The 18,341-nt window shown below is 44.3% G+C and overlaps 1 protein-coding gene across 6 annotated transcripts in view; it reads left to right on the forward strand.

The window, feature by feature from the left end:
- APOLD1 (apolipoprotein L domain containing 1) overlaps positions 1–13,310 on the forward strand; it is a 50,325-nt gene extending 37,015 nt beyond the window's left edge. For 2 of the 6 annotated variants that reach the window (XR_006819635.1, XR_006819636.1), the window contains one exon: positions 6,595–6,888. Coding sequence is in view for 4 of the 6 variants with exons in the window: in XM_046012108.1 (XP_045868064.1) it covers positions 9,315–10,286 (972 nt within the window). In the remaining 2 variants the exon portion in view is untranslated. Of the gene's footprint in view, positions 1–6,594; positions 6,889–7,407 lie in introns of those variants that run through there. The other 4 variants (XM_046012110.1, XM_046012111.1, XM_046012109.1 and 1 more) reach the window with 3 other exon arrangements.
- The last annotated feature ends 5,031 nt before the right edge of the window (positions 13,311–18,341 follow it).

Here is an 18,341-nt window from a genome sequence, read left to right on the forward strand (position 1 = left end):
GCAGAGAGGAAGGCAGGGTGGGGGGTAAGAAGGCTCCCTGCTGAGCAGAGAGCCAGATGAGGGGCTCGATCCCAGGACCCTGAGATCATGACCCGAGCCAAAGGGAAAAGCTTAACCCACTGAGGCACCCAGGTGCCCCTTTTATTTATTTTTTTTAAAGATTTTATTTATTTATTTATTTATTTGACAGAGATCACAGTAGGCAGAGAGGCAGGCAGAGAGAGACAGGAAGGGAAGCAGGCTCCCTGCTGAGCAGAGAGCCCAATGCGGGGCTCAATTCCAGGACCCTGGGATCATGACCTGAGTTGAAGGCAGAGGCTTTAACCCACTGAGCCCCCCAGGCACCCCCCAGGTGCCCCTTTTAAAATGAAATTCTTTTTTTTTTTTTAAGATTTTGTTTATTTATTTGACAGAGAGATAGAGAGCACAAGTAGGCAGAGCTGTAGGCAGAGAGAGAAGGAGAAGCAGGATTTCCAGTGAGCAGGGAGCCTGACGTGGGGCTCGATCCCAGGACCCTGGGATCATAACCTGAACCGAAGTCAGACACTGAAGAGAATTTTTTTTAAAAAGATTTCATTTACTTATTTATTTGAAGGAGAGAGAGAGGCAGATGGAGAGGGGGCAGCAGACTTCCTGCTGAGCAGGGAGTTCAATGTAGGACTCAATCCCAGCACCCGAGGATCTGATCTTCTGAACTGAAGGCAGACACTTAACCAACTGAACCACCCAAGTGCCCCTCAAATGAAGAGATTTTAAGAAAGGGTTTACTTACAGAGGCTGAGCAGTGTTAGGCCAACAAAGAAGGGATGGGCAAGTACCTACAGACTAGTAATAGTGGAAAGCCATTACCATCCCTAGGGCTTCGGGTACAGGGGAGAGGACATAACAGGAGCCCAATGACATTTGAAACCATAGAGGCAGGGCAACAGATGGAACTATAGACAAAAAGGGATGAATCTACTGTAAGAGACAGAGCTGTGGCTGGTGAAAGCAGGCAAAGAACACTCTGACTTCTTCCCTCCTATGCTCTGATCTCCTGCTGGTCCCTCCCATTGGCTGGCCCCAGTCAGAAGCATCTGGCAAGGGAGGCTGAGTGAAACCATCCATAGGGGTCAGCCTGCTGGGACATGGAGCAGGACAGAGAGAAAGTCCAAAAAATGACCTATGGGGATAAGAAAATGACTAGCATGATGTTTATGTTATATTTTTTAAGTGGAAAAAAATTTCATAGCAATATATGCAACAGTATGCTACCTTTGTAAAAGAAACTCACAACACATATTTGCATAAACATTAGGTAAGAACACGTGGCAAACTATGAACCTCAGTGTTGCTTCTAGAGGGTGAGAACAGATGGAGAAGGAAAACTTTCTAAATTTCTACATTTTTATATTATATAAACATGTTACAAAAAGTACTTCTTTGGTGGCTAGGGAAATCAAGATAACTATATTTCCCATGAAAACAGAGCATTTTTATAGTTAATGTGAAGACCAAGTAGGAGAACCCCTAAATGACTAATAGCTGACTCATTCATGGGCGCTGCAGAAACACCCCCCAATCCATGTTAATTATTATTATTACTATTTTAAAAGATTTTATTTATTTACTTGAGAGAGTGAATGTGCGAGAGAGAAAACACAAGTTGCGAGGGAGAGGAGCAGAGGGAGAGGGAGAAGCAGACTCCCCACTGAGCAGGGTGCCCCATGCGGGGCTCCATCCTGGGACTCCAGGATCATGACCTGAATGGAAGGCAGACGCTTATGTGACTGACCCATTCAGGCACCCCTATTATTATTATTTTTTAAAGGTTTTAAAATTTATTTTTAGCGAGAGAGGAGGGGGGTGGGGCAGAGGGAGAAAGAAAATCTCCAGCAGCCTTCCAGATGAGTACAAAGCCTGATGAGGGGCTTAATCTCACAACTCTGAGATCACAACCAGAGCAGAAACCAAGAGTCAGCTGCTCAACCGACTGAGCCAGCCAGGTGCCCTACGTGTTAATTATTTTGATGTTAAAGAGTAGATTTTGTATGCTGTCGTGTTGGTTAGGGTTCTCTTTTATAAAGATGAGAACTCAAAGATCTCTCCAGGAATAAAAGGAAACTAAGGATACACAGATGGCTCATGGAACACAGTGATGGAGAAAAAGAAAAAATGAGACTCTTCTGTCTGTCTCCAGGTAGGTCCCTGTCTCTCTCTTGTTCCCAGCAAACACACCTTCTCTGTTCTTTGGGGGCACATAATAGGCAAAATGCAGCTGCCTCACAGATCTAGACTTTCATACTTCAGTTGTGGCCACTGAGATGAACTCAACTCTCTTTGGGTTCATTTTCTAAACTCCCAGGAGAAAGAATCAGATTGGCCAAGTTTGGTTCAGCTGGTCACCTCTGGTCCAGTTGGCTATAGTCGGGTGAAGCAGGATCATGTAATGTAGTACTAACACAGATCCTGGAATCTTCTGGAAGGAGATGAAGAGATACTGTTAGACCAAGGGTAGGGGATATGTTCTTAAGCTACCTGCTACAGTTTCAGACAAGGCAGAGAACATTATAAATTGATGAGTTGAAAATCATTTTTAGATTGTTCCATAGCTGAAAAGTAAAAAAAAAAAATTTCTGAGGGAGCCAGGACTCAAGCCTGGTACAAAGCTTTACCTTATAGAATATGCTTTCCCTCTTTTCCAAAGATAATTTAAAAAATTTTTTAGCATAGAAAGTAAAGGTAGAAATACTTTTTTAAAGTGTTAAATTTTAGGAAAAGTGGATTAAAAGTTCTTTTCTCACTTAATTCAAAAACAAATAGAGTTGAAACCCTACTATAGAAACCATTTATACATTTTTTGAAAAAGCAAATAACCAGAACAGTAACAATCCACTTTCAGTGTATTGGAAGATACATCCTTGCTTCACTACAATGTTTAATGTGAAATGACTAAATTCTTCTATAAAAAAATAGGCTTTGAGCAAAGTCAAAAAAGAAAACCAAAATCCAACATTCTCTTGCCTATAAGAGACATGCTAAAAATTAAACCCTTCAAGGAGTCTAAAACCTGGGGGAGAGCTTAAAATTTATTATGCCTCTGTACATGCAAAGCCAGCAGGTGTCCTAATCCAGGTTCCAATGATTATTGTATATGTGTGAGAACTTGAGAGATAATGACTAAGCCTGGGAAAGGGAGAGAAAAAGGTAATAGTTTCCTGGTGTCCTGTCCTGGGAGATAAGAGAATCTTTATGGCTATTGGCGGGGTGTGGACTCAGCTGCAGTCTTTCTGGCACCAGCGGAAGAGGCTTGTGGAAAAGAAGATATGCTGTAATGGAGCCTATGGGGCAAATGCTTCTATGTTAATGAGGTAATGTATGTTTCACCCACGTGATCCCAGGTGTGTTGTGCATGTGTACACACCTGTGGAGGGGGAAGGGGGACAAAATCAAACTGGCTTCAGGGAGATTGGGCCAACCAAAGAGCTCTCAGTGTCAGATTTGTCCAGAAGAATAAGTAAGATTATATATATATTTTTTCCAGAAGACAATGACAGGTTCTCATTTTAAAAATACAATGTGAAGCAGTGATTTTCTTTCTTTCTTTTTTTTTTAAAGATTTTATTTATTTATTTGACAGAGAGAGATCACAAGTAGAGAGGCAGGCAGAGAGAGAGAGAGAGAGAGAGAGAGAGAGAGAGAGAGAGAGAAGCAGGCTCCCCACTGAGCAAAGAGCCCGATGCAGGACTCGATTCCAGGACCCTGAGATCATGACCTGAGCCCAAGGCAGTGGCTTAACCCACTGAGACACCCAGGCGCCCCTGAAGCAGTGATTTTCAAAATTATATTATACTGAATCAAAAACAAATTGATCAGGGAAACGGAATTGTGCTTCAAGAAATAGATGTAGACAATAGTAACAAATCAATATAAGACAAATTAGCCCATGTATAGAACACATTTATAGGAAAGCATACTATTGTTTTATAAAAGTGAGAAAATTATTATGTCGATTTGGAGAAGAATTAGCTTAACTTCCATCAAGCACCATTATAAACTCCAGGTAGGTCAAAATAGATGAAAACATTTATGGTGGATGCTTTCGTTTTCTTATTTCTTTTTTTCCGTAGGCATCCTTTTCTCTCTCCTCTAACACCCCACCATAATTTCCTACTGTAAAATTTCTTCTCCCCGAGTGTAGGTAGTGTTAGTGGGAGGGTAAAGTTCTGTTACTATCTTGCATTTGGAAGCTGGAATGATTCACTCTCCCTCTCTCTACCCAGTGCAGACAGGGAATGGGCACTTGACCTAAGCTCGGCCAAGCCAGTGGTCACTCCTAGAATTTTGATGTGTAAGCTGATGCCAGTACAAGAAAGAGCAATGGTTGGTCAGTGGCATCCAAACAGGCTATTCCAGCTGTAGGACAGCTGCTATCCTTCCAGCTTTGGTTTGGCAGAGCTCCTTGGTTCATTCTCAAGCACATTCCTGCAGACACATACCAATAGTTTCCAATAGTTTGATTATATTAGCCAGAGTGAGATGCTTTCTATATTCACAGAGAGACTCTAATTCCCGAGAAATAACTGAGGATGAAGAGAGTGTATGAGATGTTTTCTAGTGTCGTAGTTCATCTTGGAATATGTATCTCCTCCACAAGAAAAGCACTCTGGTAGATGGCCTGATGGTTTGCATTTCTTCCTCTTGCCTCCTTCTGTGGCAGGAGTTACTTCTTTATCCCATCTTTGTTGGCCATGTGACTTGGTTGACCAATAGAATGTAAGTGGGTATGATGAGTGCCATGTCTGAGCAGAAACTTTGAGGATCCGTTGCCAATTTTGTTTCAAAATAGATATTTTCTTGGGCACCTCGGTGGCTCAGCCAGTTAAGCACCTGGCTTCAGCTCAGGTCAGATTCCCAGGGTCCTGGGATCTAGTTCCACATTGGATTCCTTGCTCAGTGGGGAGTCTGCTTCTACCTCTGGCCCCCTGCTGGCTTCTGAGTGTGTGCTCTCACTCTGTCTCTTGCAAAAATAAATAAACAAAAACCTTAAAAAAAAACCCACCCCAAAATACATATTTTTTCTTTTATCTACTCCATTCCATCTTGGCAATACTTGCCAAATCCACAATAATCTCATTCATTTACTTTATAGCCTTCTAACTCATTTCTGGCTTTTTAACTATATTTCTCTAGAAACCGTCCTTCATACAATTGTCAGTGATGGCAAATCTAACCCTGTAAGGCCACAGATTAAAGCCTTCCCTGGCTCCCTGTCCCCCATGTGGCATTTGAGAGCCATCAGGATTTACATACCCTCTCAGCCTCATTCCTGGACAGTCCCAGCTTCCGGCTTTATGCTTAGCCAAGTGGAACTGCCTAAAACATCTTGAACATTCCTCCATGCCTTTGTCCATTCTGTTCCCTTCTTCCGTCCTCTCCCTCCTAATTCTGTCCAAATAACATCTGTTCAACTCTCAAGTAGATATGCTTCCAGAAAACCCTCCCTGGAACTTCCTAGTCATGCACTTTCCCTGTGCTTCCTCAGTGCACACGCATCTGACACTCTCCACATCAGCTTGAAATGATTTGTTCTGTAGCTTTCTGTCTTTCCTGGAGGACAGAAATGGTGTCTTATTCAGGTTTTAATCCTCAAAATCTAGCATGATGCCTGGCACACAGTAGGTTTTCAATGCACATTCACAGAGGTGAAATAAACCAAGCAAGTGAAACATTATATAAGAAAACTGAGTTGTCTTAAATCCTACAGCTGGGATTCCTAAAAGCTAAGGGCATTTTAAAATGATTCTTCTGGAAGGCTGTATAACGACGTGTAACAAAAACTACAAAAATGTTCTCCTTCCTTCACTTGGGATTTTCCTATTTGTGAATACTCCCCAAAGAAATAATCCAAATGGGTAAAATGTACACAGATGTTCCAGGCAACTCTAGTTATAATTGTGGAAAGAAAGAAAAAAAAAAAACAACCCTGGAAGCTATCCAAGTGTCTAATAGGGAAATGACTAAGCAAACAATAGGATTATTACATAGCTATTAAAAATGACAGAGGTGAGGACTGTGTCAACATAGAGAAGTGTGCAGAAACGTTAAGTGGGAAAAAGAACACAGACCAGCGTTTAAACAATAGTGGTTAATGAGAAGTGTGTACATTAACAAACCTGAGAGGCCAGTTTGGAAAAATGAAGATGGCTGGAGTTCACTGGATGTTTTTTTTTTTTTTCCTGTGCATTCCATGAGTTGATGACAATAATAGTTGAGATATCATTGCAACATAATGTTCTGAAAGTCCTCTGGTGTATAGCGCTCTAAGTAACCTACCAGCTCACATATTCCAAGAGAGAGTTTCATGCTAAATTCTCATAAAATTATGAAAATAATGACATTTCTTTGAGAGAACAAAATAGTTTCTTTCTTTTCTTTTTTCTTTCTTTCTTTTTTTTTTTTTTAAGATTTCATTTGTTCAAGAGAGATAGAGATAGAGGGAGCATGAGCAGGGTCACCCTGAGCCACCCAGGCACCCCTCAAGTGTCCATTCTTATAAATAATTCAAAGTATTATGTTGACCATTCTCCTCTACTTTCTCTTTCTTCATTACAGGTCTGTACTATGATTATTCGTGCTCCAAAGAAGATGATCCTTCTGTATCCCATTAAAATTCCTCATCCAAGAGATTAAAATTTAATCATGGTCATCTAAACCCCCAACATACAAGAAAATAGCAAGGAACGCTGGGAACTGAAGAATAGTTTATGAGGCGCCTGGGTCGCTTCAGTGGTTAAGGGTCTGCCTTTGGCTTAGTTCATGATCTCTGGGTCTTGGGATCAAGCCCCCACATCGGGCTCCCTGCTCAGTTGGGAGTCTGTTTCTCCCTCTCCCTCTGCCCCTCCTGTTCATGCTTGCTCTCTCTTTCAAATAAATAAATAAAATCTTAAAAAAAAAAAGGACTATGTTGTAAGTAGTAGCAAATGATGTTGTGTTGATAAATGCCAAGCATAGATAAAAAGGTGGGGAATTTAATTGTGTTCCAGAAAGAAAAGGCTGTTAAGACCTTCTAGATGAACCAGAGAGTTGGGACAATAATTATTTAAGTGAAAAACCAACTTGCCCTTCCTCATTGGAAGGTGCAAGAACGAGAAGGATGATGTATTTGAGGTTTCCCGGCTGAGCTCCAGCCACTGATCTGAATGCCCCAGAAAGCAGCCACGGATGCTATACGTGTTTTTCCCTCCTGAATTACCCAGATAATTGCCCTTCAGCCTATGTTCCACTAACCTGGGACTAAAATCTGTTCACTTAACTATTATATGGGCCGCAATTGGCACTTCAAATGAAAACCCAGGAAGCCAAATCGCAGCTGCTGTTGAAAGTGTATAATTAGCTCCTTGTGCAGCCTGACCCCACTGATTTCCCTGACGTACTTGGCCTGCCGTGTGCCCTTTCTGAGACCTCCAGCATCTTCTCCACAGCTGGAGATGCCCGAAACTGCACGGAGCACTTCCTGTGGGTGTGGCCTTACATTCTCAAGACTGCACGCTGAGTGGATCGCGTTTAAACCACGCAGCCTCATCATGCTTTTTAAAATACAACAGTGGACTATGAGTGGCTATATCAGACATAAGAGGGTTCCCTCTTTTCTTTTTCTTTTTAAAAAATGATTTTGTAATGATGTCTTCTCAAGAAACACTATAATTGGACAGCCTGGGGTGCGTTTTTTGTCCTCCCGTGTAACGTCATTAGCTATTCTCAGGAGAGGAAAGGCAGGGTATGCCCCCTGGGAGAATGACAACACTTGTTTCAAGTTGGGGAAGAGCCTGTGGGTCTTTTCCTGCGTTTGGGGAAAAGCGAACACACAATGTTCGTTTCCTAAATACGGGATGTGCTGTGTGGCTGGCAGGTCATTTTCCACCATGTCACATCCTTCTGGTTGAAGGCAGCAGGGGCTAGGACAGGAAATGGCAAATTCTCAGAATGAGACAAGGCTTTCCCAGGGCAGTCATTGGTTCTCTGGGACTATAAAACATGCTCATCCAGAAACAGCCTCAGATTTTTCTTTCCTGGAGATAGCCAGAAGTGAATGGTAAGTGGGGGAGGCGAGACGGATTCTAAAAGACAGCCATTGGAATTGTAATCCTGGGGTTATATCCTTGGTCCACTACATATTTTATGTGACGTTTCCTCATTTTGCTAAGAGGTGTCTTTGCCTCGGAGTGTATCACTGGTGGGTGGGATAACTGGGGCATGCAAATAAAATTAAGACCAAGGAGTCAGGAGACCAAGATTCTAGACGGTTCTGTGAAGAATCAGCTGCATCTAGAACATGTCTCTATTTCAATTTTCTCATCTTTCAGAGGAGAATGATGATTCTGCTCTGATACTTCACAGTATTGAAATGCTCTAGTTCTATGGCTCATTTGCCACTTTAAAAAAATATTTTATTTATTTGACAGAGAGAAATCACAACTAGGCAGAGAGGCAGGCAGAGAGAGAGGAGGAAGCAAGCTCCCCGCGGATCGATGCGGGGCTCGATCCCAGGACCCCGAGATCACGACCGGAGCCGAAGGCAGAGGCTTTAACCCACTGAGCCACACAGGCGTCCCTCATTTGCCACTTTTGAGAAGTTCCTAATAATGAGGAGTACAGTGGATATGAAGGTGGGACTCTCTAGCAACTAGGAAGGAGGTACCTTTACCCCAGAAACGCAGTTCTCTTTCTTAGTCATCTTCAGTTGACTTCAACTTGGTAAGAGGTAGCCCTCGGTGAGTTGTTAAACAAAAATGTTGGGCACTTAGTTTTATTTCAGTCATTACTCATTTTTAAAGAAAGATTTCATCATAAAGAAACACAGTGGTATTAATTTAATGCAATTTAGTTTTAATTGTGCACCCACCAAAGAGTGAGAATAGAAAAAATTGCCCAAAGGACATCTTAGGCTTGATTCTAAGGTCAGAGCCTGGAAAAATAACAAGCAGGAGAGTCGCTTCAGGGAACCATCTAACTTAGAAAGATTAGTTTCTTACATCCGAGAGACGGTATGATTTTTGAGTTTCGCGGGAGCTTGTCTTTTTCTCTCATCAGAGGGGGAAAAAATGTCTTGTCAAACTCGTAGGATCCAGGCTTCATGTAAGGAAAGGGCTTTGGGAGCTGGTACAACCCAGGGCCTGCAAAGTGCAATCCTTCGAGCATAGCAGAGGCCTCAGTGTAGGAGTAGATTTCCAGAGCCACCACTCCCTCCTCTCTGAGCTTATGGAACAGTTAATGAAGTGCACCCTTTTGCGCTCTCCCGGAGAGAAGCGGACCAGAGCCTCCCTCCGGCTTGCATGTGCGTTTTAAGGTCCCGAGAACTTATGTGGCTCCTTCCAGATTCCAGAACCTGTCTCTGCGAGCTCGACACGCAGGCCTCGCCGGGCGGGGGCCTGTTCGTTTCCCCCGGCGCCGCCGGGGCTGTAGTGTCCAACCCGGGCGTGCGGGAGGCGCGAGCGCGGCGCAGGCGGGCGCGGGCAGGCGCTGAGGCTCCGGGCTCTAACCGCGCGTCTGTGTCCCCGCAGGGCATGGAGCGGCTGGCCGCCCGGGAGCTGCAGGGCGCGGAAGCGCTGCGCCGCTTCCAGGGGCTGCTGCTGGACCGCCGCGGCCGGCTGCACGGGCAGGTGCTGCGCCTGCGCGAGGTGGCCTTGCGCCTCGAGCGCCTCCGCCAGCGCTCCCTGGCGGCCAACGTGGCTGGCAGCTCCCTGAGCGCCGCGGGCGCCGTGGCCGCCATCGTGGGCCTCTCGCTCAGCCCGGTCACCCTGGGCGTGTCGCTGGTAGCGTCTGCCGTGGGGCTGGGGGTGGCGACTGCCGGAGGGGCCGTCACCATCACGTCCGACCTCGCCCTGATCTTCTGCAATTCCCGGGAGCTGCGCAGGGTGCAGGAGATCGCCGCTGCCTGCCAGGACCAGATGCGCGAGATCCTGAGCTGCCTCGAGTTCTTCTGCCGCTGCCAGGGCCGCGGGGACCGCCAGCTGCTGCAGTGCGGCCGGAACGCCTCCATCGCCCTGTACAACTCTGTCTACTGCGTCGTCTTCTTCGGCTCCCGTGGCTTCCTCATCCCCAGGCGGGCGGAAGGGGCCACCAGGGTGAGCCAGGCCGTGCTGAAGGCCAAGATTCAGAAACTGGCGGAGAGCCTGGAGTCCTGCACCGGGGCCCTGGACGAACTCAGCGAGCAGCTGGAGTCCAGAGTCCAGCTCTGCACGAAGGGCGGCCGTGGCCGCGACCTCAAGATCTCTGCTGACCAGTCCGCAGCGCTGTTTTTCTGAGAACATCCTTTCCCCTCATGACCGAGGCCAGAAACCATCCCCATGGGATGCTCCAGATTTGTAGCTCCCTCAGGAAAACAACACTAAGTTGGATGAGGAGCGGAATGCAAAGGATGAGAAAGACTGTTCTTGAAACTGGGGGGAAGGAGGGAGTCCTCAGAGCCCTTCTTTTCCCATCACCGTGGCATCCTGCCTGGGGTTGTGTGCTAGCGACTTTTTACTTGCCTAATCCTATGGGCTATGTGAAATGAAAACTCTTGTTCCTTTATCAAAACCGTTCAGTTGCCACACTGGTGGGCGCCACTGTATTAAAGTTGACTCAGGGTCCTTGCCCCAGCCCCAGTGGTTTGAGCAGAGGTTGGGGAGGCTGCGTGTGAGGCCACCCTCTGGTGCCTCTCCAAGCCCCACTAGGCTCTGAGGTCCTCAAAATGAGGAGGAGACACTAGCTTTTAAAACTTCTCTTCCAGAGTTTCTGAGTATAAACAACTCCAGAGTCCAGAGCAAATCAGGTCCCTCTGAACTGTGTAGCAGGGTCCGGGACCCAAGAGGGGCCTCTCCCATTCACACACTCTTCCCTCCACCCTCTGGGTGCCCACTCTCAAATCCAGCCTGGGGCAGAGTGGGTATTTCTGAAGGGCTTCATAGCGAGACCTCTGGATATTCTGGGAGGGAAACCAAGTAAACGGTTCTCTGAATCCCACCCCCTTGCTACAAGCCGCGGAGGCCAAGGAAGATGAAGTGACGCACAACCTTCCTTAAACACATCCTAGTGCACAGAAGAGAGCGATGGCTTTGAGTTAGTCCTGGGTTTATTATAGGCTCTGTCACTACTGTGGGACCTTGGCCACTTAATTTCTCTGAGACTTGGCTTCCTGGTCTGTGAAACAGATGCTAAAGTCACCCTGTTTTAAGGTATTGAGATGAAGTGCCAAGCACAGTGTCTGACTCAGGAAATGTGTCCCCCCCACCCCCAACCCCGTCCGACTGGCAACATTAGCATCACCTGGGAACTTGGTAGAAAGGCAACTTCTTGGACTCAACAGTCGACTTAAGGAATCAGAAACTCTGGAGGTGGGGTCCAGCAACCTGTGTTTAAAACAAGCCCACAGGGGAATCCTGATATCCACTAAGTTTTGAACAGCACTGCAACAGATGTTGTTGGTTTCTGATCCCCTCGTGGGCGTTCATGAAGTCTCACGGCCTCTCCAGGGGCTCCATGGTCTTCAGAGTCATTCACAGAAGGTCAAGGACGGACAGGGTCCCAAAAGTGAAAGAAAGAATATGTGCAGGATTTGTCAGGGCGTCCTGGGGCAATTTCCCACCCTGCGAAGTAAGGGATATGACAAAATAGCCCTCTAGAGGGCAGTGTTGCCCACTCATTGTAGGAACTGGTACACAAAGGACGGTGGACTTAATGCAAATTGACCTTTGTTAAATTCTTCTGAAGATTGCTGGGCCTTGTGTTTTTTTTTTTTTTTAATTTATTTTAAGTTTGTTATTTAATTGCTGTTTATTATTTGCATTTAATTGTATTTAATCACCATGCCACGTTTAGAAAATAATAGGAATAGCATGTTTCTGATTGGGAGGCTGTGGAGACTTTTTAGGAGATGACGCTGAGTTTTGCCTTCCTAAGGTGGAGCATGAGTTGGAAACAGTATTGCTCTCCTTGAGTAAGGCTCTCTCCAGGAGAGGGGGAATTTTATTTCCTAGTGATCTGAGTGATCCTTTTAGGTAAATGTGGGGAGTTCTGAATAGAGAGACCACAGACGAATTTAGGCTTACTAATGGAGGTTTGACTTGTAGGCTATAGAAAGGATGCAAGCATATTTATCCTGAAGGTACTTCGCCAGCAAGTAACACTTGATCTGAAAGAGAACCTATTTTGTTCGGGGAGGAAAAGAACCTATTAGAGGCATGAGAAGGAGGCACTCAGATCATGGCAGCCTCATGTCTTGTGACATTATGTCTTATGACATTATGTCTTGTGGGTGATAGGCAAATAGCTTATGTGGTGATGTGTTATATTTTCACTTCAGGAGCTGTAGGGAATCTGTAAGCTGTCTCTAAGAAAATACTTATCATTTCTTCAATTTCCATTCCTACAACCATAATGTTGAAAAGCCGTTGGGCACCACACACCCAACACTTGGCTGTGTTATTTAGTTGTTTAACATGCTTCAAATTTACCCAGTCTACTCCCATGTTTCCCAGTGGTGGCAGAGTGTCTGAGGAACTGTAATCTCAGCGCTGGGGGGAGGGCTTAGTGGTTCTGTGTTTTTATTTCTCCTATAAATTGCAATTGATCTGTCCTGGTTTCTTTTGAAGCTGGCACTGGTTTCTTTTTAAACTGGCATCATTTCTTAGACCACCTAGCATTTTAGATCACCAGAATGTACTTTACATCGTTGTCTGGGTTGTGTCTCAAAGGCACAACTACTCCCTGACTCCATCTTTTATTAATGCTTAAGTTTGCATCATAGTCTTCCAATGGGTGGGTTGTTCGCTAGAAATTAACTGGGCATTTCAGGAAGCAACAGGAGCAACAGCAGCAGCAAACTTTTCCTATCATTAGGGTATTTTGGGGATATCAAAGTCATAAATTCCCAAAGTTGTCATTTCAGTGGCCCCCTTTACATCTAAGGAAGAGTGTCTACTTTGGAACAAACTTTGCACATTATAGGAGCCCAATACATGCATTAAATAATTTAATGAACTGCTTAGCTATAGTATTAGAATTTATTGGTAATGAAATGTTATCCATTCTTTTCTGGGTCTGATATAAAAAGTCGAGTCTCTACCAGGATTTAGCCAAGTCCAGTTAAATGGATCCTAGAGACAAATACTTATTTATTTCTTTGGGGGGAATGCAAATAAGGCTTTTCCTTAAGGCCTTCATTCTGTAAACAAACAAATTGAAATGGTATGTTGCAAAAGGAAGAAGAGAGAGGAGTATTTAGATTACAAATGTACTTCAGAAAAATGTCCAAGCTTGAAAAATAAAAATTTTGTTCTAAGATTTAAGTGTTTCTGTTAGTTTCTTGGGTTTATAATAGTTTGGATTTTTTTTTCCAAAAAAAGGAGGTTCATTTGGTTCTGCACTTCAAGGATTCAGTAAAACTACATTCTGCTCTATGAAAAAAATGATCCTTAGCAAGCATTCTGATCTTCATTGCTCTGATGCCTTTGCCCTGAGGTACCTGTCATTTCCAAGATGGCAATTGTCATAGTGGAAAGTAGTTACTGGGAGAAAAAAGAGAAGAGTGGTGTGGAAACCAGCCTAGATCAGATAAGGCAAACAATCAGTCAACTTGATATATTTCTCATTCAAAATCTTAGTGTGAAAAGGAAGGGAAGTGAGACATTGCCATAAAACATTGTACGGAGATTAAGTGGGGATACAGTTAAATGCAGCAATTTCTGAACTCCACATTTTTTCCCACTGTAGCAAAATAAGTCCTTTCCTCTCATTGAAAAAAAAGGCCCATTCCACAAACTTTTTGACCTTTCTGTAATTAATTACCTAATCTCATGTCTGCCTGCTGTGAATTAATAACTTTGAAAAGGGGCGGATGTGTAACCATGTTCACTTAGAATATTCAGTGTTGACCTGTATAAATGAACTTTTAAACTTTTATTTTTTAAAATATTTTATTTATTTATTTGACAGACGGAGATCACAAGTAGGCAGAGAGGCAGGCAGAGAGAGAGAGGAGGAAGCAGCTCCCCTGTGAGTAGAGAGCCTGATGTGGGGCTCGATCCCAGGACCCTGGGATCATGACCTGAGCTGAAGGCAGAGGCTTTAACCCACTGAGCCACCCAGGTGCCCCTATAAATGAACTTTTAAAAAGTAATCAACTACTATTATAGGAATTCTCTTATTATCTAGAAGTCTCAGCAGTTTCAAAACCGTTGGATATAATTGCAAAGTAGGAAGCAATTGAAAGGAAATCTAGAATCAGCCAAACCAGCCTTCACAAATCCCAAACACTAGAGAGAGGCAGAAAGGAAGAGTGAAGGCAAAACTCCCCCAGAAATTTCTAGGAGACTTCACCTTGCAAGTAGCTGATCTTGACTTTGCAAGGCCTGTGGGAAACTAGTATTTTTAGCTACCACTTTGCTGTTCCCAATACACCTAGGATTCTGTTTGTAAGGAAAAAAAGGAGGGTGGACATTGAGTGGGAGGTCTAGCAATCCAAAGATTGTAGTGGTCGCTGCAGTCTTTTGAGAACTTCTGGCCTGGATGTGATTTCACTGAGTGCCAGCCTCTGAGACTCCACCTTGGAGACTCTCCTGGGTCCTCTGAACGTTGCACTCTTAATGACTATGCAGGGAAAAAAAATTGCTGCATTGGTGGGACAGTTTGCAAAGGCCAGCCAAAAGCTGGGATCTTATCTTTGCTGAAGCATATGGCATTTCTGTCGTGACAAGTGTCCTTTTAGTGAATTGCAATAAATCTCTCCTTGTTGAGTTGACAGGAGGTTGGGATGGTGCCTTTTGCTCCTGCCAAACCCTTATGCGAGAAGGTAAACCCTGCTGTGGTCTGGAATACGACAAAGAGGGAGCCCCAAGATCTGGAAATAATCCCTTAGCAACCAGAGACATGTCTGGAGAGGGGAAGTCATGCTGATGAAGCAAGACCACTGCAGGGGCTAAGAAGGAACATTAGGGCTCCTCCGCACCCCCAATCCTGACTGGCAGTAGCATTAAGTCGTGGAGAGAAGGTCTTCCAATGTGTTGTTGCCTGCACAGGTAAAACTCGGCTATACCAAGCAACATCTGCAAAGAATGAGGTTTAATCCCATTTTGCATTTCCAGTGTAAGCCCAGGGCTGGATGTGCAGGCAGGCCTATGACCTGATTTGCCCTAGAACTTTAGCAATGAGTCACAGCCAAAGTCCTCTGGCTCCCAGATACACAGGGATAGTCACAATATGGCTTGTTCCAGCATTTGTGGGGATGCAGTTGCCAAATTTACCCAAATTTTTGTAAACGGAGTCAGGGAGGAGTGATGATGTCTCACATCTTTCTTTTAGGTTAAAATGTCTTTTTTCCAGGCTCCCTGGTTGGCACGCAAACATTTATTCTGCCCTCCCCTTGTTATTAAAATTATACTCATGAAACGTTGGAAGAACAATACTTTTCTCAGTGCTTAAATAAAATGGCGTGTAGATAATAAATATAAAAGATGTGGATATTTAATGATAATAGTAATAGCTAATATCGATTGAAAACTTCCTTGTTCTAAGTACAGTTTGACATGTATTATCACATTTACCTTACAAAAGTCTTATGGGTTGGACAGTAAGATTACCCCATATTATTAAAGAAAGTAAGGACGTGAGAAGTCTTACAGCTAGCAAGAGGTGTCCCAGGATTTGAATCCTGGCAACCTGACTCCAGAATTATGCTCCTTAGCTCTTCTGAGAGTACATATATTAATAAGAAAAGATAATAGCTCACGATATTGACAACATTATGAACAGCAAGCTGAAAGATTCATTCATTCATCCAGAAAATACATGTTGGATACTAACCTTGTCCTAGCTACTGTCATTTGTGGGCGATGTAGACAGAATTCTAGATCTTACAGTGCTAACAATCCAGTAAACTAGGCAGGATTATCTTATGCCAGTAGGCTATTCAATAAGAAACTAAAATGCAGCTTTGCAAATGACAAGTATGTGTCAAAAACAAACAAACCAACAAACCAACAACCAAACCAATGTGGGTGTGATTTGAAAATGATCAAACTTCAGCTTAGATCATAAACACTTGCACACAGTTATTTGTAATGCTGTCCCAGATGTCTCAATCATGGCCAGATTCTTGTGAACAAAATGTCTAGAATGGAAGGACATGCTTAATAAGAACTTTCTGCTAACCACTGATGTGCTGGGAAGGCATTGTCAGACACCACACAGACATGCATTGAGAAATGACTGGTTCAACAGGCTTTTCCAGATCTTATATAAAAACCTCTGAAAATGAAACTTCTGGAGGGTCATTCCATTGAAACCAGCACTGACCCTGCTTGTCGGTTTTCTTCCCATTAGGGCGTGTGCTCAGTTCCCTTCCAGTGGTGTGGCCTCATACTGCTGGGGGCTGGTGGGAGAGCTGCTAGGTGTGAGCATGAATAAGACCTTAGGTATCATGAAACTATTCAAAATAATAACATTTTGTGGATGATTTATTGTCATTTAAAAAAAAGATTTTATTTATTTATTTGACAGAGAGAGACACACACAGTAATAGAGGGAACACAAACAGGGGGAGTGGGAGAGGGAGAAGCAGGCTTCCTGCGGAGTAGGGAGCCTGATGCAGGGCTTGATCTCAGGACCCTAGGATCATGACCTGAGCTGAAGACAGAGGCCTAGAGACTGAGCCACCCAGGAGCCCCCATTTGTTGTCATTTTTTTTAAAAAAACTTTTATTTATGAGAAAGAGAGCTCAAGCATGAGCGGGAGCATGAGTGGGAGGAGGGGCAGAAGGAGAGGGACAAGCAGACTCCCCACTCAGTGGGAAGCCCAACACAGGGCTCGATCCCAGGACCTGGAGATCATGACCCAAGCTGAAGTCAGATGCTTAACCAACTGAGCCACCTAGGCGCCCCCTCATTGTTGTTTTCAAGACTTTAGTATCTCCATGGGGCACCTGGGTGGCTCAGTGGGTTAAGCCTCTGCCTTTGGCTCAGGTCATGATCTCAGGGTCCTCGGATCGAGCCCTGAATCGGGCTCTCTGCTCAGCTGGAAACCTGCTTCCCCCTCTCTGCCTGCCTCTCTGCCTACTTGTGGTCTCTCTCTGTCAAATAAATAAATAAAGTCTTTAAAAAAGAAAAAAAAAGACTTTAAGTATCTCCACACCCAGCATGGGGCTCAAACTCACAACCCCAAGACCAAGAGCCATGTGCTCTACAGACTGAGCCCGCCAGGCGCCCCTGGATGATCCAGTTCTGCATCGGGGTCCCTGCTTGGCGGGAGTCTGCTTCTCCCTCTCCTCCCTGCTCATGCTCTGTCTCCCTATCTCTGTCTGTCTCTCTCAAATAAATAAATAAAATCTTAAAAAAAAAAAAAGTCCTTTAAAAAATCTTTTTAAAAATCTCGTGTAGGTGCAAAAAAACAAAAAAGAAAGAAAGAGAAAAGGTTTTTTTCTTTGTGATAAGAACTTAGCAACTTTCTAACATACCCTACAGCAGTGTTGGCTTTAGTTTCCATGTCTACTATTACATCCTGGCTACTTATTTATCTTGTAACTGGAAGTTGGCACCTTTTGGTTACTTTAACCCAATCTCCCTTCTCCTGCCCTGTGTCTGGTGGTCGCAAATCTGATTTTTTTTTTCCTATGAGGGTTTTTTTTTTTTTTGAGATTTCACATATAAGCAAGATCACACAGTATTTGTGTTTCTCTGTTTGACATATCTCACTTAGCATATGCCCTCAAGATCCACCCATGTTGTCACAAATTGCCGGATTTCTTTCTTTTTTATGACTGAATAGTATTCTGTTGAATATATCCACCACATTTTCTTTGTCCATCAGCCTGGTGGTTTGAATGAGCTGGAGAGAAGAATGGGACCATTGTGTGCCACCAGAACAAACGTTTGCGAGACCTTTAGTGATGAGAAGCAGCAGCAGAGAGGAAAGGCAGTTCTGTGCTGCACCTGACACCCCACCTCCCTGGGCTCTCGGATACGTTGGGCTGGCCTCAAAAACCCAAGCCCAGCCCTAGGTCAGCATTGAGTCATAAATCTGTGGTGTTGACAGTGAACTTCCTGATCTCTGAACGCTTTCCTCCCCAGAGTGGCCTCCTTTATACGGGGTGTTTTCTAATGAGGGGAAGACCTCGGAATGGTCTGGGGTATCATTTTCCACCTCTCTTGCATGACCCACTCCGTAAGATTTCTCATGTAGTTGGCGATCCCCATTTCCCTCCCAGGACAGGACGGGAAGACCTGGTTTCTTCAGTGTGCAGGAGCTGGTAAGACAGTTTTCCTCTGTGGACCACAGTCAAGTTGGACTTTGTCCTCATGCTCCAGCATTATACATGGAAAGCTTCT

The sequence above is a fragment of the Meles meles genome, chromosome 7 (genome assembly GCF_922984935.1).
Source record: "Meles meles chromosome 7, mMelMel3.1 paternal haplotype, whole genome shotgun sequence".
NCBI lineage: Eukaryota > Metazoa > Chordata > Mammalia > Carnivora > Mustelidae > Meles > Meles meles.